This window comes from Pseudophryne corroboree, chromosome 2 (genome assembly GCF_028390025.1).
Source record: "Pseudophryne corroboree isolate aPseCor3 chromosome 2, aPseCor3.hap2, whole genome shotgun sequence".
Classification (NCBI taxonomy): Eukaryota; Metazoa; Chordata; class Amphibia; order Anura; family Myobatrachidae; genus Pseudophryne; species Pseudophryne corroboree.
In genome coordinates this window covers 676,921,730-676,946,437 of record NC_086445.1, presented here as the reverse complement: position 1 = coordinate 676,946,437, position 24,708 = coordinate 676,921,730, and the positions used below count along the sequence as shown (strand labels likewise).

The window sequence follows — 24,708 nt, the reverse complement described above, 5'->3', positions numbered from 1 at the left end:
CAGGGAGGGTAAGAGCAGGGATGCTGAGGGGGAGATACAATGAGGCTGAGGGCAGGGGCGCTGAGAGGGACTTACAGGGACGGTGAGGGCAGGGATGCTGAGGGGGAGATACAGGGAGGCTGAGGGGGGGATACAGGGAGGCTGAGAGCAGGGGCGCTGAGGGAGAGATGCAGGGAGGCTGAGGGGGAGATACAGGGAAGCTGAGAGCAGGGGCGCTGAGGGGGAGTTACAGGGACGGTGAGGGCAGGGACGCTGAATGGGGAGATACAGGGAGGGTGAAGGCAGGGACACTGAGGGGGAAATAAAGGGAGGATGAGGGTAAGGGCGCTGAGGAGTTACAGGGACGGTGAGGGCAGGGATGCTGAGGTGAAGATACAGGGAGGCTGAGGGGGAAATAAAGGGAGGATGAGGTAAGATTTATAGGGAGGGTGAGGGCAAGGACACTGAGGGGGGAGTAACAGGGAGGGTGAGGGCAGGGATGTTGAAGGTGCAGATACAGGGAGGGTGAGGGCCGGGATGCTGAGGGGGGAGTAACAGGGAGGGTGAGGGCAGGGACACTGAGGGAGGATTTACAGGGAAGGTGAGGAAAGGGGCACTGAGGGGGAGTTACAGGGAGGTTATGGGTGCTGAGGGGGAGATACAGGGACATAACACTTAAAATATTTTTGGAAGTATATACACATGATAAGTAACAATGTAACTTATCATGTGTATAAACTTCCAAACATATTTTATCCGGCACTGAGTTACATACTTGCCTCAAAATCAAACTCCCCCCCCCCCTTTCCCCCCCAGTCCCCAGTCGCATCACATATAGCAATTACTGGCAGGCATCCTAGGACTGACAGGAGGCGGGTACAGGAGAGAGCGCACATGTGGAGAGCCTTGGAACAGGACGGGAGAGCGCACCGCAGGTTCGGGAGAGAGCTACATGAAAAAAAGCTGGAGCAGGGGAGGAGACGGCGGGATGCGGTAAATGAGGAGAGCGCGCACAGCGTGGCGTCTTCACATCACGTGCCGGCGGTTTCCTATTAGGCAGGGGTAGGCGGAGCGCAGCGCCGGCGGCTGTATCGGCTGTCATTGGGGAGCACATCGCCGCGCCACAGATCGGTAATAGAGATCTGATCTGTGGCGGGTGGCAGGGGGCCCTTTCAAACAGGGTGGCCCGGGGGTACTTACCCCCAGAGCACCCCCTTAATCCGGCTCTGAACCTACCAGTATATTTGTGGTGTATGGAAGGAAACCGGAGTACCCAGAGGAAACCCACACAAGCACGGTGAGACTATACATCTCCATTTGTGCTGTCCACACTGCAAGAAGTCGTCCCTGAGCATAAACTGAATGCTGAGCTGATGTGAGGCATGCAGCTCAGAGGCAGGAGCAGGAAGCGTGGGGAGAGACCCGACACAGGGGATTCCAGAGGGCACACTCAGGAGCTGGGATCCTACACAGGGCCGGATTAATAATGGGGTGGATGGAGCTGCAGCTCCAGGCCCCCCAATGAAAATAGGCCCACTTTATCCAGTCACAGTCTGCCAGCTGCTGCTGTCAATCCAAAATACAAAACCTCCTTGGCCTGCCTGAGAGCCCGGGAGAACATCTCCGTCCGTTCTCTTTGTTTTAGATCTCAAGTCACAAATTGCAGTGCCACGACTGCCTGAATGACATCATACAGGTCCCGCCCCTGGACCCACCAGTAGCCTATCTGCTACAGCGCGGTCTGTGCTCTCCTTCTCCCTGCATCATCCATCACGCTGGTTGCAATGACATATCATAGAGGGCGCACTATCTGTGGAGTGACCGATTCTAAGTCTCCCCCTTCTTCCCGTGGCAGCGCAGCAACAGTTAACACAAGCTGTACCTCGACCCTCAATTTCTTCGCTTCCCCCATGGCCGCGCTGTCACATTACAGCACATCCCGCCGTGTGACATGAAACATGAGCTGCTACCCTACCACCACTGTGTATCTCACAGCTCAGCTCCGTGAAGGCAGGATGACCATGACTGAACATTGTGGAGGCTGCTGCGGGAAGGGGTTCAGTGCCTCTGAAAAAGATATGAACTGCCTCACTGAAGATTTTTACGAATGATAATTTGTGACATATATATGCTAGTTTTAATATAAAACCGGTCACCACGGTATATGTCCTTGTTTGGCTCCACCCCCTCTTTGTTCTAGATTACACACTCTCTCTCTCCTTCCTCAAATCCCCCTCCTTACTCTCGTAGTATTCTCCATCCTAATCCACCCCAACAGGTCTTACCCATACATCTGACTCCTTCCTCTGTCCCCCCCTCCACGCTCCCATACTAACCCTGGCAACCAGCCACCCTCTCCTCAGCTGCCCTATCCCTTTTGTAGAGATTTAAATTCTATACACATTTGTATGTTGGTACTGTATGTCCCGACAAAAGGGCTGAAGCCGTGAAACAGTGACAACACACCACTGCGCTTGCTCCTGAATCAGTTCCCTTGAGTGCCGTGTTTTCTTTGGAGTATGCATTATACCACTATTCAGGTACTGGGACAAGCTGACTATTGAAACTAAAGTGGACTGCCGGCAGTTTTGTGAAATTATATATATATATATATATATATATAAATTCGGTATGAATGACCGCCTGATGGGATGCCGGCATCCCGGAGGATAAAATCTAGAGAAGGACAAGTTTAGTATGCTAACCCTTGTCCCCTACTCCGTAACGCCAACCTCCCCTTGGTGGTGCCTAAACCTAACCCCCCTGCCCCGCAGCCTTACCCTTTCCCCCCTGTGCCGGCTAAACCTAACTCCCCCCACCCTGGCACTAACAATGCAGTGCCTATACTTACTATGGTTGGGATCCCATCTGTGGGAGTTCCGGCATTGGCTTCCTAACCCTGTCGGGGTTCTGATGATGGGATTTTGATGGGTGTCTGGACCCCAGCATCAGTATTTCAACTGCTGGGATTCCGACAGCCGTGATCTTAACCGCATCCCATATGCGGTTAAGTGACAGGAGAAAGGTAGATTGGAATACACAGACTCTTGTGTGGCCGGTGGGAGGCAACTGGAAATGGATTGAGTACACCCAGTACATCTTTGACTGCAGCAGAGACTCACTAATCCTACCACTGCTTCCCTTTCCCGGAAGTCTGCAAATCCCCTCTCTGGTGGCCGTGTTTTTTCTCCCTCTCTCCTGCACAGAGGTCCATTTACTTTGTAGGCACTACAGCGGCATGAATTATGGTCTGATGCCATGTGGGGAAAATTATGAGGCCCTGGAAGGGCATTTCTGATGGCCATTGAAGGGACAAACGGGTGGCCTGATGGCACGTGGAGAATACTGAGGGGCATTGAAGGGGCATTTAGGGGGATGAATGTTGAATATTTTAAACATTTTTATAAATATTGGTTTGATATGTTGACATTCATCATGTTGACACTGTTGAAATGTTCAGATGATTAGAATGTCAACCTAACAGTCCTGGCAGCTACAGTAGTGTCTACTCATCTGGCAGTGCAGTTTTGTTTTCCGGGTCTTAGCTCATGTTGAATTCCGGTGGTGTGTCGCTTCCCCAATCCTCCCTAGTTTTCAATGAGGATCGTATTTGTGAGGCGGGCGGCGGGATGCGGCAGGCGGCGGGACGGTGACAGGGCCTGACCACGGAGGAACTTTGATCAGAAAGGATCCGGGTTCCTCCAATCAGCGCCCTGGGATTTGAAATGGGCGCCAATCGCGAGCCAATCCCGGCTCACGGCTTGGCGTCCAATAGGATAATGAGTTATCGTTACGCTGGTGTTGACAGATCCTGCACGTCGGGCCGACCAACAAATGCCTGTACTTTTTCCCCGGGCGCACGCGCGATTTGGGCGGCCTGTCGTGGACAGCCGTCCATTTCAGGTTTACGGGATGGTGGGGTACGTGGAGGCCGTCCATTTCAGGTTTACGGGATGGTGGGGTACGTGGAGGCGGGATCGTCTCTCCACAACCTTTCCTATCCCAAACAGAGTTTGGACGCCAAGCCGCGAGCCGGGATTGGCTCGCGATTGGCGTCCAATAGGAAGCCACCGCGGCGGGCCAATGAGTGCTCGTCGCGGCGGACCAATGGGTGTCCGCCGCGTCATCGCCCCGCCTCCTCCCAGCATCTTATATTAGGCGCTGGGCAGCGGCGGAGCTCAGTTGCGCGCCGGAGCAGAGAAGAGCTCCAGAAAACGGAGAAGGGCGAGCGGCAGCGGCAGAAGACGCGGCGACGGCGGAGAAAGAAGATACGGCAGAGAAGGAAGAAGATAGAAGAAGGAAGAGGCAGACACCGGAAGAAAGAAGAGGCGGAGCCCAGCAGCGGAGGACCGGCGGAGAGTGCTGCACAGTGAGGAAAGCAAAAGAGAAAACAAAGCTCCCCACTGCAGCCTCTCCCACCGATCCTGGTAGGAGGCCTTGGGCCTACACTACATTTCTTTCAAATTTCCTCCTCCCTAGACCACCGGGGTTGTCAGGCAAAAGGCCTGAACAGCAGTTAGGAGAAAGCGGGCCACTACGTTATAAGTAATCTTGGCGTTAGGCCAAGATTACTGCTCCCAATTAGGCAGGCACTAGGCCTGTGTCACGGATAAGAGAAAAGGGGTCCCTACATTTATAAGTAGTCTTGGCGTTAGGCCAAGACTACCGCTTCCCCATCAGGCAGGCGCAAGGCCTGGGGCCACCGTTCAGGCACTAGGCCTGTGTTATAGATAGGATCATAAGGGGCAATTTTGGTATATGTAATCTTGGCATTAGGCCAAGATTATACCCCCATTGGTAGGCAGGCACTAGGCCTGTGAGCACGTACGAACATTAGGCCCGGGTGCAAGTTAGTCGCAGATAAAGGGGGATAAATCTGAATTTGGAATCTTTGCACCAGGCAAATATTTCATTCCCATTGTCAGGTGTGCATTAGGACTGGGCTCTTTCCAGGGCATGGAAAGAACTTCACCTAAACTACGGGCATAGTAGGATCTTCGTGGTTGGGAACGCATAGTACAGAGCCCTTCCCGCAGCGAGTGGGCTGTACAGTAGCACGCTCGAGGCCAGTGGTTGGTCGGGTGTGTAGGGCTGGCTGGCCCGCACGTTCTGTACTCTGTTTGGGATAGGAAAGGTTGTGGAGAGACGATCCCGCCTCCACGTACCCCACCATCCCGTAAACCTGAAATGGACGGCCTCCACATACCCCACCATCCCGTAAACCTGAAATGGACGGCTGTCCCCGACAGGCCGCCCAAATCGCGCGTGCGCCCGGGGAAGAAGTACAGGCATTTGTTGGTCGGCCCGACGTGCAGGATCTGTCAACACCAGCGTAACGATAACTCATTGTTATATGTCATTAATGTGCATGTGCATGTTTTGCTAGCTGAAGACATTTGCAGCCGTTTTTTTCCGATAATATTTGTTCAGAGTTTCATAGCAGCAAAGGCCAGTTTAGTTGTTTAGCCTATCTGCTAGTTTGTAGGGAGGCTGCTGTCAATTTCTCTTCAGGAGCAGAGACCCGCGACAGGAAAGTTGACAAGTGTGGCGGTGTGAGTATACCCTCTGTGTGTTTGTCTTGGTCTGCGTTGGGCGCCGATTCGCGAGTCCTCGCTAGGCCTAGTGAGGCTCGCTTCACCTGGTGCGCAAGTGCCAATAGGTGACAATTGGGTGGCTGAGGCTTTAGGTCCAGTGATGACATTCACCTAATCGGTGAAAGTCGCGCCCATCCCTGTGTATCCTTTTCCTCGTCGCGGAAACGAGTTGATACTTGGTGATCAGTGTTTCTCTTCCTCGAGCATCTGGGTATCAAGGCCGAACCGTCGCGTCCAGGTTACTGGAGTGTTTTCCGGTCCGAAGTGGTTCCGTGGTCGGAAGCTGAAGGAGACTAGCGGTAAGAAGTGCGTCACACCTGCACGGCAGCAGGCATAACACAGCACACAGCACTCTTACATATTTAACAAGATCTTTTCAGATCTTGCCTGCGTAATTTAACCCCACATAAGCGCATTACCTGCTATGGGGCTGTCTGCCCTGTTATCACTCTCAGTGGACTGCAGGATGTCCCAAAACAATTTGTGACTTTTGCAGCATTAAGCAGCTAGAAAGTTGTGCATGTCCAGTAACTGCAAGAGGTCTGCAGATAGTAGTGAAGTGATAATGAATGCAATCAATTTATTTCTCCTGATTACCTGAACAGGCTCTTATTGGAGCCGATTAAAATTTATACATCTGAGTGGAAGAAGAATCCTTATTGCAGTGATATGTGGCAATAAGGATTCTTATTTTTGGGGGGCAGACTGCATATTATAAAATGCACCTTATAGCGTTTTAAAAGGTAAGGTCTCATTTTATATATATATATATATATATATATATATATATATAGATATATAGATAGAGAGAGAGAGAGAGAGAGAGAGAGAGAGAGAGAGAGAGAGAGCAAGGGGTTTGTTCATTTGTAGACTCTCAAATTACACTGTCCATTTCAGTGAAGAACTGGGGAGATTGAGGGATTTGAACCATACACCATATGCACAGGCCACACACCCTGTGCAAACCACACCTCCAACACTGCTCACACCCCTCACTAGCCACACCCATGCGATGTGGTCACATCCGCAATAGGCCCTTCATAAATTTCAGCTCCAAGCCCATGTGGACCTTAATGTGGCACTGATGCTAAAGAGGAAGAGTAAGTTTGGCTTTGTGTGTGACTTATCTACAGTCTCTCTCTCTTTCCCTCTCTCTTTCTATCCCCTCTTCTCTCCCCCCCCCCCCACCCCCTCTGTCTCTCTCTGGAGTATATTCAATAAGAGTCGGGTCCATTCCAACATGCAGTTGTTGGAATGGACCAGACATCCCCTATTCAAAAGAGTGGCCAAATCCCACTGTCGGATTTGGCCGTTCCCTGTTTACTGACCTGCTGCTGCGGCGCCGGGGGTGAGGAGATGTCTGCGGCGGTGGGGGGGAGCAGTGGAGGAGATGGAGCGGACAGGGAGAGGAGAGGAGACAGGGGATCCACGGCTGCAGCAGCGGAGGCTCACGGCGGCGTCCACCTGGCTCCAGCAAGCAGGACCTCGCTTGCTGGAGCCGGGTGGACGCTTCCGCTGGGTTCCTGCTCTCCCCGCTGCAGCGCTGCTCCCTCCCGTCTCCTGGTTTTAGCTCCCTCATCTCAATCCGACTTTTTTTAAAGTTGGATTGAGATTGTTGGAAACGGGGCTAAAACCTGTCGGCTTTGGCCCCGCTTCCGACAATGGGGGTCATTCCGAGTTGTTCGCTCGCAAGCTGCTTTTAGCAGCTTTGCACACGCTAGCCGCCGCCTACTGGGAATGAATCTTAGCATATCAAAATTGCGAACGAAAGATTAGCAGAATTGCGAATAGACACTTCTTAGCAGTTTCTGAGTAGCTCCAGACTTACTCGGCATCTGCGATCAGTTCAGTGCTTGTCGTTCCTGGTTTGACGTCACAAACACACCCAGCGTTCGCCCAGACACTCCTCCGTTTCTCCAGCCACTCCCGCGTTTTTCCCAGAAACGGCAGCGTTTTTTCACACACTCCCATAAAACGTCCAGTTTCCGCCCAGAAACACCCACTTCCTGTCAATCACACTCCGATCACCAGAACGAAGAAAAAACCTCGTAATGCCGTGAGTAAAACTCCAAACTGCATAGCAAATTTACTTGGCGCAGTCGTAGTGCGGACATTGCGCATGCGCATTAGCGACTAATCGCTCCGTTGCGAGAAAAAAATAACGAGCGAACAACTCGGAATGACCCCCAATGTACGCTGATCGGTGGCTGAAGCCGCCGATCAGCGTGCATTCCGACGAGTTGGGTTTCCCGACTTATCGGAATAAATGGGGCCATAATGAATAGGTCGGAACCCCTTCCGACCTAAAACTGTCGGAAGCTGCCGTCTTCCCGACAAGACGGCAGCTTACGACAGTTATTGAATATACCCCTCTATCTTCCTCTCTCTCTCTCCATCTCTCTCTCCCTCTCTCACTTGGTTCCTGTCTGTCTCTGTCTATCTATAGTCTCTACCTCTCTTTAGGGGGTTTCTATCTATCTACAGTGTCTTTCTTACTCTCTAGGGGCTTCTACATTTAACTTTTTATCAGGATTCTACATCTATCTGGGGAATGGTTATATATATATATATATATATATATGCAAAATGTATGGTACTACACTACCATTTAAAAACCTTTACCTAGCTGGGTGCTGTCACATAGGGTTCATAGTACAGGTCACTCAAATGGTGCTGCACTACTAGCATACAAACAACATCCACTGCAGTACTGTTGTATAAGTCAATGTTTCAATGCCATTTATAAAAGGTTACCGAACCATTTGAGTGACATATATATATATATATATATATATATATATAAATAATACATACATATATATATGTATATACTGTATATAGATGTGTCCTGTTATGGTCTTGACACATCGCGTCATTCATAATGACTGAGTGCTGCATACCGTGATGCATACACATCGCAGTGCGCCTAGTAAACGCTGCTATATGCAGCAACATCATAGCAACACACACACAGAAACCCCCCCTTATAAATCCTGCGTTTGCCCCTGGGCTGGGTGGGAATCAATCAATCAACCATTACACCATCCATGCCGCCCTACATTAAGGGGCTTACGCAGCGTTGGGGCAAATCAAACAAAGGAGAAAAAAAAAATGGGCAATTATCCATGTTAAAAATGTGTTACATAATAAAAAAAAAATGTTTAATATTATATTTATGAATGCAGGGTATATACTGGTTGCTTTTGCAAGTACTGAACAAATATTGTGCATCTGTTTTTACATTGAAGTTTTTTCTCCGTACAGTGACCGGGAAGCCCAATTAGTGCACCGTGTCCCCTCGCATGGCGAGCGAGCTTCGGGAAAGGTGTCCGTTCCAATCATAGTCCACGTGGATCGTTAGGTATGAAAAAGTTTAAGAAAAATAGTTTTTTTTAAAACTCATGTCGACCTTTTGACCTGTCGACTTAGAACATGGTCAACCTAGAAACCCTGCCAACCTTGAAAACATGTCAACCTAGTGACTGTCGATCTTCAGACCAGATCCCTGTCACTTTACCTTGCACTTGTTTTACACAAATAAAGAATGACATTTCCTATTTGCGTCTCCTTTGCTTTGCATTTCATTTGCTACAACCCAATTTGGTACTTATTATATGCAATGCGTATCCTTTGCGCGCTGGGATTTCTAGCATTTAGCATTTTCACAGTAAAATGCCTCCAGTCGTACTCAAACCACATCAGTCCCAGTTCTGTCAAGGAGAGGGAGCTGCAGTTACAGACTTGCGAATACAACTGAATTACAAACATGCTATTTGTTTGGGGCGCAATTTGTTATTCAATTTGAGACCAACTCTGAATAAGGCCCATTCTGCACAGGCAACAAGTGGTCTTACATTTTTCAGTGTAGGGAAGCAAGAATAATTGGAACACTATAATGGCAAGGGAATTTGTAAAAAAAAAAGCATGCAGACGCTGTATTTATTTTATACAGACCCCCCACCCAACGCTCCCCCTCCCTTCCTGCCCGGACACCACCACTGCTCCTTTATCAGTGCTCTCTGATCCTCTCCTGCTTCCATCTTTGTACAGGTGACTGTTTACAACCCCCTCCCTCCTCAGTGCGTATGTCTCTAGCCACCCTCTGTGCTTACCTGTGCCTTTACTTCCCCCTTTTTGTGTGTCTGTGTCACAGCCCTTCCCTCTTGTGCCTTTGCCTAATAGTTTTGTGCATCTCTGCAGTGTGGGTATCCTTTCTCCCTCTTTGTGTGTCTGTCTATCCCACCCCAACCCTTTCTACACCCACTTTTCAGCTAGAAATCTCACCACCCATTGTTCCTCTTGCACTGTACCTTCTTCCACCATGCCCTCCTTCTTCTTTCTAGTACACATCTTACCTTCTTCCTCTCTTATGCAGTCTTGATAACTGCTGATCAGAAGCAATGTGAACAAACCAGAGGATGGCAGGTGAGCATAATCTTCTGATTTTAATAGTTTTTGCAGTATAAGGCCGAAATAACTCTGATGACAAAGGCTTCCCCACTTGCAAATACATAGCTGCTTTTGTAAGAATATGCTTTATGGCGTGCTTTACCCTTAATGTTAGTGCTGTTTTAAATTTTCACCTCAAGCCCACCGAGAAGCCGTGTCTTAAAAAAGTCACTTCGTAATTATAGCCCTTCAAGTTAATCTTCCACCATGGTACCAAAAACCACTCATACACTATGTGCTTGCCCCCAAGATAAAATTTGACTGTTCCTGTCTGTGGACTTCAGTAGGCTAAATGTTGCGGTGCCTGCAAATGACATGTCCTACATCTGTGCCATTTCATGGGCAGTCAATCATTGCTTTCACCTAGTCAGACCTTCATGCACCAGTTTGGCACTAATCCTGATTTTTTTCCTTTGAGCTTGGCCCAACATAATGGCCCCACCACAGTTTTAGTTTTTTCATTTCTGAAAGTTTTTTTCTTCCATGATCCCGTCTATACTCCAGAGGAGGTGCCCTCACACATATTATTCCTCTGACCTCTCACTGTCATGCAGGTGTATTTGTGATCTTGGATTCACTCCTCTGTTCCATCTAGACTCTCATGTAGTAATATGTCTTTTTGTTTTGTGTCCCAGTTAACTCAACAATGGGATTTACTGGTGTCGGGGGAGATACCAAATTAAATACGAGATTCCCCCAACATCAACAAACTCCACTCAAAGCCATCACCGCATAAGAAACACAGCTGCCAGCCATTTGCAGTGTAGGAGGTGGCAGTAGAGGGAGTCAATTTAAAAGGAGGACCCCGGATTAGGGCGCGCAGAGACCACAGCACTCCCTGAATGGCAATAAATATGGCTCTGCACATTAATCTTATTATCCGTTATGGCTCTGCACATAAGGCTGAGCACCAGGTATGGTTCCCCATGGAGCTTGCTCTGCTATCTGTTTACGGAACAGGAGCTGCTGCACAGACTCATCATTCCACATCAGCTCAGTGAACATATAGCAATGCAGCTTTTCTGCACTGAGATACGCTTGCTATCTAACACACACACCTCTTATTACACATCCATCATATTTCACACATGATTAGGGTTCTCCTTAGGTTTACCATGGTCGACAGGTACAAAGTGTCAACAGATGAAAGGTCAACAGGTTCAAAAGGTCGACATGTTAATGGTCAACACTCAAATGGTTGACACAAGTTTTTTGGGGGGGTTTTCACATTTTCCCAGCTTTTGCTTGATTTACTTACCACATGGACTACAATTGGGAATAGTAACCTGTGACAAGAGCAGCAAGCCTCCTTGCCTGAAGCGTGGTTAGCGAAGCGAGCCTGCGAGGGTACGTTTCCACTGATTGTGGTTACATATGATGAAACATACAAAAAGACGCCCCCAAAAAAATAAAAAAATTGTGTCTACCATTAGACTCTGACAACCTTTTTACCTGTCGACCTTACAGTCTACCTATTACCTGTTGACCCTGTCGACCATATGGGGTCGACCTAATTACTGTCTACCTAGGCACTAGCTCTTTCATACCACACCCGTTTAACTAGTTTTCCTTTGTTTGTTACTTTCTTCCCCAAAATAAGTGGTATATCCCTCACCCCAAACAGAATAGATCATCTCTTACCGTTCCTACAAGGATCTGAAGAACCATCTCACCCATCCCAGCTGCTGTAACAAGAATCGTAGTGGCACATCCTGTGGATATACATAGAAGACAGAATGTGGTTGTATTTGTGGCAGATACAATAATTTCATTAGATTTACAAATGTGGCCTGTATATCATTAATAATGTTTCCAAATTAAGTAGCAGTGCATTACAATATCACTATAGAGATACACTTGTCAGGACTGTGAAACCCTTTACTTCAATATACTGTAGAATACTTTACATTAAGTCAAGTTTCATAAAGCTGGAGACTTTGGGTGAGATTCAAATGATATATCATGCCCAATTTCCTTTCTAAAATGATCTCCGTTATCGTGCATATTGCGCCCATAGTAATCAGGTTTAGCTGTGTAAAGGGTTAGGTGCCTCGCTATTCCGGGGGTAGCGAGCTGAAATAATGATACAACGTCCCTTGGGGCAGAAACAGAACGAGTGTGGAAAGGGGTGAAAAGAATTGAATCCCGCCCTTTATGTAAGATCACAAATGGACTCACGTGTATGATCACACTGTAGTAATAAACAATACAGTGCAGTCATAAACTTTGCATTTTTTCACTTAACTTTTTTTTTTTAAATTCAACAATTTTTATTGTGTTTTGATTTGGGTACATAACAAAAAACAAATAAAACATTACTTAATAGCTTTGCTGTCATTTACATTAATTAAACAGTAAATAACACAGCGTTAAGATGCAGTTAACAGAGATGGGCGATATTGATATATGCATTCAAGCGAAAGATACAGGATAAAGTGTAGACCAGGGCTGGCCAAACCGGTCCTCGAGATCTACCAACAGTTCATGTTTTCCAGGCCTCCTGGAGATCTGTAGAATTGTCAGTTAGGAATGAATGCAGCACATCTTAATTAGTAATGATTACACCTGTGCACCAGCTAGGTGGTCTGGAAAATGTGAACTGTTGGTAGATCTCGAGGACTGGTTTGGCCAGCCCTGGTGTAGACAGTAACAACTTGATTTCAATCAATGTGGAATATGTATGGGACCACACATACATTGCACTGTCCATGTGTTCCAGCCTTATACGTTATCAACCTGAATAAACAGTATATTAAACATTATTTCTGTGTGATCATTAGTTACTGTTTCTTTTCTACAATATGTAACAACATAACGTATCCTTATGAAACTGAGTTGGCACCACAGAGCATATTGATTTGAGTACCCTTGGCATATGGTGAAGATTGCCATCTACCCCATATCTTATAGCGACGGCTGTTCTGGATATGTAAACAAATTTTTCATGTGCTACCGTGGTATTCACTAGGGCTATCCATGAGTCTGTATCTGGGCCAGTGGGTGCCATCCATGAGCGGGCTATAGATACTTGTGCAAGAGCACATAAATTTATAACATAACGTCTGGAAGGGGCATTGAGCAATCCCTCATCCACCACCGCCAACACACACACAAGAGGGGACATTACATCAGCAGGTATTCCAGTGGAAACTATAATCTTGATCACATCTTGCCAGAATGCATGAACTATTCGACAAGACCAGAGCATGTGCCAAAAGGTGCCCCTATTAGAGCACACTTGGGGAATTTAGAATCTGTCCTTCCTCCTTATCTCATTAGCCTCTCTGGGGTAATATAGACTCTGTGTAAAACAAAAAGGTGTACCTGTTGATATTGAACTGTTGTAGTTGCCAGTCTAGAGGCGCCTATAGCGTCTTCCCAAATTTCAGGTCCCCCTCCCATTTACATTTAATAGAAGGAAAGGCCTCTTTATGGTAGGCATGGAGCAGAGCCGAATAGAACACTGAAATAGTACAGTTTTGAGTGTTAGAAAATAGTTCACGAACGGGTGTGTCCCTAAGCATCAGGGGGGCAGCTGCAAATTGAGTCTAACAAGCGTGGCGAAGTTGTAAATAACGATACAAATAGAAAGTAGGAATATTGTAATACTCCTGGAGTTGTTGGAAAGTCTTAAATATACCCATGTGATATAATTGTCCAAGAGACTGTACCCCATAACGGTGCCAGACCTCCTTAACCTGTAGTGAAGCAAGCTCAGTAAGGGTGCGCGTATATGCTAAGGGCGTTTCTGGGTCCCAGCCCTCTCCCTGCAACAGTCTATGTGTCTGCCTCCAGACCAAAATTGCCTGTTTGACGACAGGGAGTTATAAAGTGACACATTGTCACTCAATAAAAGTTGTATTGGGGAACAGTTTGGGTCTGTTTCATAAAGAATTCGGGAAATCAATTCATTCCTATAAGGATCTTGTAACCATTTACTGATGTGCACCAATTGTGCCGCTAGATAATACAGACTGAATTTAGGGAGGGCCAGGCCCCCAGAATCACGTGGGCATGTGAGGGTGTCCAATTTTATTCTGACCCGACGAATAGACCATACAATGGATGAAAAAAGGCCATCAATTTTCTTAAAGGTTTTTATTGGAAGATATACAGGGAAATGTTGCAGCGCATATAGCAATTTAGGCAGGGCGACCATTTTCACTAAATGTATTCTACCCGTTACAGTAAGGGGTAAAGTCCCCCACACCGCAATACGGGAATGCAAATAATCCACATGTGGTTTTATATTTAAGGAGAAATATTGAGAGGGATTGTTTGTGACCCACACTCCCAAATATTTAAATGAGTCTACCCATCGAAGAGGGAGATCCACAAGAGGGGCACTAGGACAAGTACCACGAAAGGGCAGGATGCAAGACTTTTCCCAATTGATGGACAAACCAGAGTACCCGCCGAAGATGTCAATAATACGCAATATATAGGGCATGGTATTACTATAGTCTGATATAAACAACAGTATATCATCTGCGTATAGGGCAATTTTATCCGTAACATGTCCCACCCGGAAGCCCCTCACCCTTGGGTCAGAACGTACCAGACATGCTAACGGTTCCACTGCCAAGGCAGAGAGAATAGGGGATAACGGGCAGCCCTGCCTCGTACAGAGGGAAGGCAGAGGAAGTGAAACCGTTTACCGAGACCCTGGCAGAGGGGGTTGAATACAGTAATTTGACCCATTGTATAAAACGTGGTCCGATGCTGAAGCGAGCCATAGACCCCTACAAGAACGCCCACTCCACTGAACCAAAAGCTTTAGCAGCATCAAGAGATACTATAACAGAGGAGCCAGCGTCCCTGCGAGGGCCCTGTAGATGTGTAAATAAATGCCTTAGATTAGTTAGAGTGGACCGCCCCGGCACGAAACCAGTCTGATCTATATGAATAATTTGAGTTATAACAGAATTTAACCGAAGTGCCAGGCCCTTTGCCAAGATCTTGACGTCGGTAGATAGTAGCGAGATAGGCCTATACGAGGCCGCTTTCTCTGGGTCTTTATCTGGTTTCAAAAGGACTATTATCAAAACCTCTGTCATAGAGGCAGGTAGTGAGCCAAATTCCAATAAGTCATTGAACAGTGTAAGCAGTTTGGGCCCATAAAATTCTCTATGTTTTTTTATAGAGCTCAATAGGTATTCCGTCTAGCCCCGGTGCTCTGCCTCCTGGAAACATTTTAATAGCAGTAACTATCTCCGTCAATGACAAAGGGGAATCTAGGAATTCAGCCGCTTCAGTAGAAAGCGAGGGTATTGGAATACCATCAAGATAGTAATTTATTTCTGTCAAAATCAGCTGATAATTTCATACTAATTTTTTATAATAGGCAAGAAACTGGGCCGCTATTTCAGGGGTTTTCACATGTGTTACATTATCGTCTCCTCGTAGGGCAAGTACAGTGTTAGTCACCGCTAAATGCGCCAGTGAAGTACCAGGCCTGTCACCTGTGGCATAGTAGGAATGCTTGGAGTATAGTAAGCGGTACTTGGCTTTATCAGACAAACATTCTCTCCAATTAGACTGTGCAAGTAACCAGGCTTCTTTAGATGACACCAACCCATCATTTAAATATTTTAGTTCTAGGGATCTACATGAAGCCTCCAGCTCCATTTCTTGGCGTTTATAACCAGCTTTCAGGGTGGCTACCTATCTAATTAAAGAACCCTTTAAATGCATCCCACAAGATTGTTGGACTAGCAGTATCCCTGTTTAGCTCCAGGAACTCCCACCATGCAAGTTCAAGCTCTGCACCAGTGCCCATCTGTGAAAGCCAAAATGAGTTACATTTCCAAAATGATTGCCCCCGGGTGCCCCCAGTATCTAAATCCAACAGTATCGGTGAGTGGTCTGAGATACCTCTAGTGGCATACTGGACATCAACAATTTTGGGGAGCAAGCATTGTGACACCAGAGCCAAATCAATTCTAGAAAAGGATGAGTAAGTGGGTGAAAAACATGAGTATTGGCGTGCAGCTGGATGCCTAGCCCTCCAGACGTCTATCAAACCCATACCCTCCACCAACAATGCAAAACCACCCGGACGCGGTCTGGACACAGTAACGTTGGTTCCAAACCTATCCATAGTTGGGTCCATAACATTACTGAAATCTCCGGCACAAATAGCGGGAATATCGGGGTAAAGAGCCATGAAAGCAGCAGCCTTGCGCAGAATCTCTGGGGTGTACAGTGGAGGGATATATACGGCCAATAACAATATAGATATAGAATTCATCTGACATTTGAGAAAAATATACCTGCCCCACTGATCCACCTGAATCTGATCGAGAACAAACGGGACAGACCTACGTACCAAAATCGAGACGCCTCTGGAGTGAGAGGTATGCGTGGAGTGGTACGACCACCCCACCCATGGTTTCCTAAGAGACAGAACTTTGGCTCCCACCAGGTGCGTCTCCATAAGGCAAATAATATCTGCTGAGTATTGTTTGATCTGCCTGATCACCAGGACCCTTTTAATTTTGTCATTTAAGCCCTGTACATTCCAGGCCAAATTTTAAAATTAAGCGGTGCCAACATCACTAATAGTATGAAATGTCAAATCTTTCCAGAGTAATGGAATGAGTCTAGATAAATACAAGTTGAACTTCTCAAGAAAAGCTAGACCAAACATGTCACAACAGCAATGCTTAAAAAACTTTGAACCTAACTTTCTCCCCCCCCCCCCCTTCCCCTTATAACCCCCCACCCTGTATACCTGTCTGAACTGTGGCATACCTAATCCCAAATAACTTCCCACAAACCAGAAAAACTTACAAAGAGGACAAAAAATACAGTGACCAGAGGCCTGTTGTTCCCCCCCCTGCCATATCCCGGTCCCCCTGGGGTCAGCACCGGTCAACACTTAAACGTTCAGGGGTTCAGTTTTAAGTATAACATTTAGCATATTAATTGTGGAAATAATAATACCCCTGAAAAAAATAAAAATAAAATAAGGGGGTTAAAGTTAAATAACATCAATGCAAAACATATCCACATCTATACTTATCGACATATTTATCAGCCCGGACAGCTGACAATAGTAATACTCAGTCATTTGCCAGAGTGCGCCAAGCCGAATAATGCCGGTCAAGCCACACCGCCCTTTCACATGGGGTCAAAAAGAACTTTGCCTCTCCGTCCACGACCACTCTCAATTTTGAAGGAAAAAACGTAGCATACGGGATACTGAGGTCCCTGAGACATCTCTTAATGGGGATGAATTGGGCTCTCTCCTTCTGAATATCAACCGCAAAGTCAGGAAAGACCAATATTGGGATACCATTCCACTTAAGTGGGCCTTTGGTACGTGCCAGTGTAAGAACCATATCCCGATCTTTATAGTGAAGAAATTTCGCTATGAATGTACGAGGAGTAGCCCCTGGTGGTAGTGGCTGCATAGGGACTCTATGTGCACGTTCCACTGCAAAATATGTTGTAAAAGCATCTGTCCCGAAAAAATCTTTATGCCATTGCTCCAGAAATTTTTCAGGTGCGTTGCCCTCCTCCTTCTCGGGCAGTCCCACAAAATGGACGTTATTTCTCCTCAGATGTCCCTCCATATCAGTTAATTTTTTCTGTACCTCAGTCATCTGGGATTCGAGAGTAGTTGTGCGTCGGCCAAGCGGAACCACAGTATCCTCAACGGTAGAAATGCGGGTTTCCGCCTCCCCCACTCTCTCTCTAACTCGTTGCAGATCTTGATGAATTATAGATAGATCCGTTTGTACTTGAGTTATTTTCTCAGCCAGTCTGTTTTCATTGGCATTGACTGCATCCAGAACTCTTTGGATCACATCCTCTGATGCCTCAGGAGGACCGGAGCTAGTACTCGCAGCTGGGGATGAGGGAGGGGAGCCACCTCGCGTCTCCCCCAATCTCTTACTTTGTGCGGGTGGGTTTCTAACAAATTCTTCCAGCTTGGCCGCAGCCGCAGTCTGCTGGGTCTTCCCCATAGCTAATAGTGTTCTATATATTCACCTCTAGTGGGAGCTTCAGTACTGACTTTAAATGTATAGTAAACAGGGAGACTTCTAAGCACTGTATTTTCACATATGCAGAAGTCCACGATACTTTGCACTGTAGGAGCTCTAAGTGGAAGATATCTCGTGCAATACAGAATCAGTACTTTATCAACAAATTAGGGAAAGCACGAGTGGTGGGCATAAAGCCTCCAGCCGAGTATATATAATGAAAGGAGAAAAAAGTCACAGTAGTAAATTCCAGATAGGTATACCGCCTCGGGTAGCTCTTGCATGGGTAGCACTACACAACATAAAGATCCAGAGAGGAAACTTTTACCCCAGCCTCATGAGCAGTTTATTTAGGGTAGAAGACAGGAGAAAAGAATAGGGGGGGGGGGGGGGGGGGCTCCGTGCTGTTTGGCTCATCACACAATTTTATAAGCACAGTGAGGCCACCTAATGGGGGGAATTACCCCTGTTTTAGAATAGTACCTGCATGCTGGATGCAGGAAGTCCCAATGCAGGAACTGCAGCAGTGGTGTGGAAAGGCTGCAGCCGGAGAAAACAGGGAGGTACACCTGCGCCGTCCCCCCTCCTCAGTGTCCCTATGTGTGCGCAGGAGGCAAGGGGCAGCAGGGAGCATGGCTTCACCGGCGCCAGCCACAGGCAGGAGAGAGGAGGCAAGAGACAATGAAGTGCGGCGTCCGGGAGCAGGCACCCCGCCCCACTGCTCAGGTCCCGTCCCTAGTCTCAGCCGGCGGAAGCATTGTGGAGCAATCAGGGCCAGCCACGGACGGAGCAGGAGAGACCGGAGCCGCCAGCACAGTAAGTAGCGGCACTGGGTAGCAACGGGAGGTAGGGGACACCTTTCTCTTCTCCGTGCAGGCTGTCACAGCAGTTCGCAGGGGGGGGTAGAGACAGCGCCACACAAGTTCCGTCGTCACTGATATGGCTTCCCATGTGGTGCAGCACTCATCAAGCCGGGTCAAGCGAGCAGATTTAGAGGCTGTCCGGGCCAGAAGTGATCGGGTAGGGTCACCCCACCTTTAAAAGTAAAAATAATTCAGCGCTAAAATTAAAAACATTCAGTGTTTATTACACATAAGTATTACTGGTCATATATATGACATACATTTAAAAATTATAAATAAATAAACTGTTGCAACAGGAAAAATAAATAAAAAATATTAATAAATAGAAAAATATATGAAACACACGAATAGACGTAGGGCAAAGGGCAACACTGCTGAAAAATTGAATATTTCAGTAAAACTGATCTGTTTAGCTGGGAAAATTCATAGGAAAGCCTGCTTCCTAGGGAGATCTTATTGAGCCAGAGATTACCAGTTCCAATTGAGTCCTCCAGTAGGTTAGCACTCCGGTGTGAAAATGGAGATCCTCTCACTGGCTTTTTTTTTCTTTTCTGATGGTACTCTGCTGAAGGGTGGACCGTGGCAAGGTCTATCACAATGGCTTGTCAGAATTGTCCCAATAGGACCGCAGTTCCCAATTACTGGACAGCAGGCTTGTATCAAAGTTTAGGAGTCCCAGACTTGTTACCAACGCGTTTCACTGCTAGAGCAGCTTTTTCAAGGTATAAAAGCAGTGTGCCAAAGAGCCCTTTATATAGCAGTGTTGAATCACAATGCCCTACAGGTGTGTGTAGATCAATCAATACAGATATTGTACAAAATAAGAAACTAACCTAACAAGATTAAAATATTGAATAGCTATTAGTGCTGCTAGGCAACGGGGGGGGGATTGGCTACATCACGTGATCGGAGTCCGATCACGTGACTAGGATGTGAACACGTGATGTACATCCGATTGGCCACAATATATGTTCATCCTGAATGAGTGAAAGAGAGGCTTGACACTCAGGCACAAGAAGACACTTCAACACTTCCTACTTCCGGGACTAGTGATCATGTGACTATGCTAAGAATATTAAATGTTGGTTAATCTATACTTTCTGCACTTCGTTTTTGTGATTGTTTATTTGGACTATTCTTCTGGCTGTCAATATTTTAATCTTGTTAGGTTAGTTTCGTACTTTGTACAATATCTGTATTGATTGATCTACACACACCTGTAGGGCATTGTGATTCAACACTGCTATATAAAGGGCTCTTTGGCACACTGCTTTTATACCTTGAAAAAGCTGCTCTAGCAGTGAAACGCGTTGGTGACAAGTCTGGGACTCCTAAACTTTGATACAAGCCTGCTGTCCAGTAATTGGGAACTGCTGTCCTATTGGGACAATTCTGACAAGCCATTGTGAAAGACCTTGCCACGGTCCACCCTTCAGCAGAGTACCATCAGAAAGGAAAAAAAAGCCAGTGAGAGGATCTCCATTGCCACACAGGAGTGCTAACCTACTGGAGGACTCAATTGGAACTGGTAATCTCTGGCTCAATAAAATATCCCTAGGAAGCAGGCTTTCCTATGAATTTTCCCAGCTAAACAGATCAGTTTTACTGAAATATTCAATTTTTCAGCAGTGTTGCCCTTTGCCCTACATCTATTGGTGTGTTTCATATATTTTTCTATTTATTAATATTTTTTATTTATTTTTTTCCTGTTGCAACAGTTTATTTATTTATAATTTTTAAATGTATGTCATATATATGACCAGTAATACTTATGTGTAATAAACACTGAATGTTTTTAATTTTAGCGCTGAATTATTTTTACTTCTGTTGTTTCACTGTAAGGGTTTGACTAGCCCTCTTTATTCAGCAGCTTGAAGTTCCACAGCACCTGTCAGCGCCAATCCTACCTTGGTAGTTTTCTCTTTACATATTTACCCCACCTTTAAGCAGTTGTGTGTCTTCTTTCAGACCCCAGGAGGACCTGCAGGATATATTCCCAGGATGTTAAGGCAGGCAAGGAGTAGCACGTACTGTGCTGAGCTCTCCTATCATAGCCACGCCCCCTTTAACGTAACATTTTTTAATACTTTTTTTATCAAAACTTAAGGAAAATTTTTGTGATATTGGTAGAGAAAACTAAAATGGATAGGGATGAAACACAAAATTACATTACAACATATTACAAAGCATTACATAGCTAAAGGGAAAGAAAATACCAAATTATGTGATAGGAAATGGTGTATATGCATGTCACAAATGGACTCATGTATGATCAGCTTAACATTTTTAATACTTTTTTTTCAAAACTTTTTGTTAAGGAAATTTTTGTGATATTGGTAGAGAAAAATAAAATGGATAGGGATGAAACACAAAATTATACTACAACATATTACAAAGCATTACATTGCTAAAGCCCTATAGATTGTAAGCTTGCGAGCAGGGCCTTCCTACCTCTGTCTGTCTGTCTGTCTGTCTTTGCCCAGTTTTGTTCTATAATTGTTGTTCTAATTGTAAAGCGCAACGGAATATGCTGCGCTATATAAGAAACTGCTAATAAATAAATAAATAAATAAATAAATAATAAAGCGAAAGAAAATACCAAATTATGTGATAGGAAATGGTGTATATGTGTATATATGGAGCACTCTGAGATGCAAGGCTTCTCCCCTCCCTCACTTCTATCAGTGCCTCCACCCAAATCTTCGCTCGTAGTTTCTCTTCTGGGACATATCTGGACCAGGATCACTAATGGGAGATTTGTGCAAACTCCAGCCCACCACAAACACTTGGGGCAGTATCCTATTAGCTGCATTAAGTTACCACAGCTAAAGGATTCCCCCGGGTCTATCCAATTAGCCCTGTAAACTGGCACTTATTGGGGATTATGCATGCAAAGCAAAATCCCCAGTAACCAGCCCCAGGAAACCCGTTATCGGACAGTATCACATGGGTCTGTAATGTTATCATAGATCCCATGTGTAAACGTCCCATAACGGGTGATTTACGATACGGTAAAAACAGGCTGTAATTGGATAGCCTGATAGCGTTATTGGGCTAAAAAGCCCATTATTACTATGCGGTAAATCACTGCACCTACTAGGATACCGCCCATAATAATAGCTTGCCATAAAGGTTTAATGCAAAAGTCACCCATATGTTGCAAGTAACACATATAGGGAGTCTGCTTTTTTGGTTATTTTAAAGAGAAATAGATTTTATCAAAATACTAGCTCAGGAAAGGCCAACCAGTCAGAGGCAAAGAGCCTAAAAATATCTGCAGACAAGCCAAAGAGCCGGTAATAATGTGCGCACCCAAAAATGGGGCATGGCCTAACTGGTACAAGACCACGCCACATTTTTGTGTGCCCGCCTTCAGTATGACGTTCGTAGGAGCATGACCATGTGTCACACTCCCATTTTTAGTTACACTGGGGGCGAAAAACACTGAAACATTTTACACATTACCGCAGGCAGAGTCCCCATTTTACACATTACGGCAGGCAATAGTCTCCATTTTACACATTACGGCAGGCAAGAGTCCCCATTTTACACATTACGGCAGGCAAGGGTCCCCATTTTACACATTACGGCAGGCAATAGTCTCCATTTTACACATTGCGGCAGGCAAGAGTCCCCATATTACACATTGCGGCAGGCAAAAGTCCCCATTTTACACATTGCGGCAGGCAAGAGACCCCATTTTACACATTGCGGCAGGCAAGAGTTCCCATTTTACACATTACGGCAGGCAAGAGTCCCTATTTTACACGTTACGGCAGGCAGAGTCCCCATTATACACATTACAGCAGGCAAGAGTCCCCATTTTACCCATTATAGCGGGCAGAGTCCGCATTTTACATATTATAGGAGGCAGAGTCCCCTTTTACAAAGAGAGGGATAGGGAGAGAGAGTGAGTGAGAGTGTGTGTAGAGACTGAGATAAAGCAATCTCCGTCTCCATCAGGGGGGTTTCTGCTGCCGTGCGTCCAGTATCAGGGAGCGGGAGGCAGGAGCCGCAGCTCAATAAAAAAAGCCGCAGGTTGGCCACCACTGCACTAGCTGTTCTACCGTACTTCGCATGGGAGTTTCTGATTTTCACAGTTGTAAATATAAATGAGTGTTACAAATTTGGTAAATCTATAGAGATGTAAATTTGAGACGTCTTAATGTAAGTAAATATTAATCCATGGTTCTTGGCGTTACCCGAAGAGCACCCGTAGCAGATACGGTAAAAAGTGACAGGACCATTTTTGTGGTTTATTAAATTCTCCACATTGGAGGTGTAATCCAAATTTTGATCTGATTGTCCGTTTGGGCGTTATCGTTCACGCAACGCAAGCTACACATTGGTAATAACGTCATTATGTTAACCCCCTTTTTATCCCCTTAGGGGAGGTTGATTAAAATTCAGATTACATAGTTTTCCTAGTTCCCACCTGAAGAATTACTATGTTAAATTTCAGCTTCCCAACATACCGGGAAATAAGAGAATTACAGTAGTGATGAGTCAGTCAATGAGTGAGTGAGAGTTACGGTAAAAAGTGACAGGACCATTTTTGTAGTTAATGAAATTCTACACACTGGAGGTGCAATCCAAATTTTGATCCAATTGTCCGTTTGGGCGTGATCGTTCACGCAATGCAAGCCATTATGTCAATACCCTTTTCATCCCCTTAGGGGAGGTTTTTTTTTTTTTTAAAACAGTATTTTATTAGCAAGATGAGAAATAAAACAGACATGAACTGAGCAGAGGCCCAAATGCGTTATTGAACATAAAGGTATCGCAAGATAAATCAGACCATAAGTTCAAAACAACAGTTAGATATGGCAAGGTCTGGAAAGTCAATCCAACATAAACATATAATCTCATTTTATTTTAATTTTTAAGAAAGATTGAGTGAAAGAGAGGTAGTAAGAGAGAGAAGGAAAAACAAAAAAAACTTCTTTTAGAAGAGATTTATTAAAATTCTAATTACTGTACATAGTTTTCCTATTTCCCACCTGAAGAATACCTATGTTAAGTTTTAGCTTCCTAACATATCGGGAAGAGACTTAGTGATGAGTCAGTCAGTGAGTGCGTGAGTGAGGGCTTTCGCATATACAGTGTGTATATATCTTGACAAAGGTCCCCACATGGGACCGAAACGTTAATAACCCTATGCTGATGATTTGATGCAATGATAATAAAAAGTCTTAAGAAGACTGGTGAGTGCTCCTGGTAATATTGTTATTTTTTATATATATATATATATATATATATATATATATATATAGTCGAAGTTGGAAAATATTACGGTACACACATCACGTACAAACACCAAACAGATGGCCTCCATGCGCGTACTTGTTCTGCCGTGCGTGCGCATATCCGCAAGTTGCGTATGATTGCTCACGCGGTCTTGCGTATTAGCGCGTGGTATGAGTAATTACGGTAGCATTTGTAATCGCATGGAAAAGCCACAAAGACATATCTCATATTTAATCCACATACAATGTACACATAGCTCACACGCACCACACCAGCAGCGAAACGTATGTACCATTGATTGTAGCCTCTTTTCTGTTATTGTAATTGTATATCTGTTGTAACCCCCTTTCAGCAATTATATGTTGGTGGGTCGGATCCCAACATCTTAAATACAATTGGTGTCGTGTCTCCTTCCTGCTAAAGTTCAAAGTGTATTTAAGCCACACGTGTAGCTGCATTGTGCTCTCAGCGTGTCGGTGTGTGTGTGTATGCACTGCGTGTACTTTGTACGCCCGTCGCGGCAGGTGTACGCAAAGTGTGTACACGGTACGGGCCTTTGTACGTTAACTGAGTAAAAAGTACGTAGGT

General features: G+C 45.6%; 1 protein-coding gene across 2 annotated transcripts in view; it reads right to left on the bottom strand.

Moving 5' to 3' along the window:
- Positions 1-24,708, bottom strand: part of MFSD4A (major facilitator superfamily domain containing 4A) — a 314,229-nt gene that overhangs the window by 24,889 nt on the left and 264,632 nt on the right. For both annotated transcript variants that reach the window (XM_063955141.1, XM_063955140.1), the window contains one exon: positions 11,664-11,734. In XM_063955141.1, the coding sequence (XP_063811211.1) occupies positions 11,664-11,734 (71 nt within the window). The remainder of the gene's footprint in view (positions 1-11,663; positions 11,735-24,708) is intronic.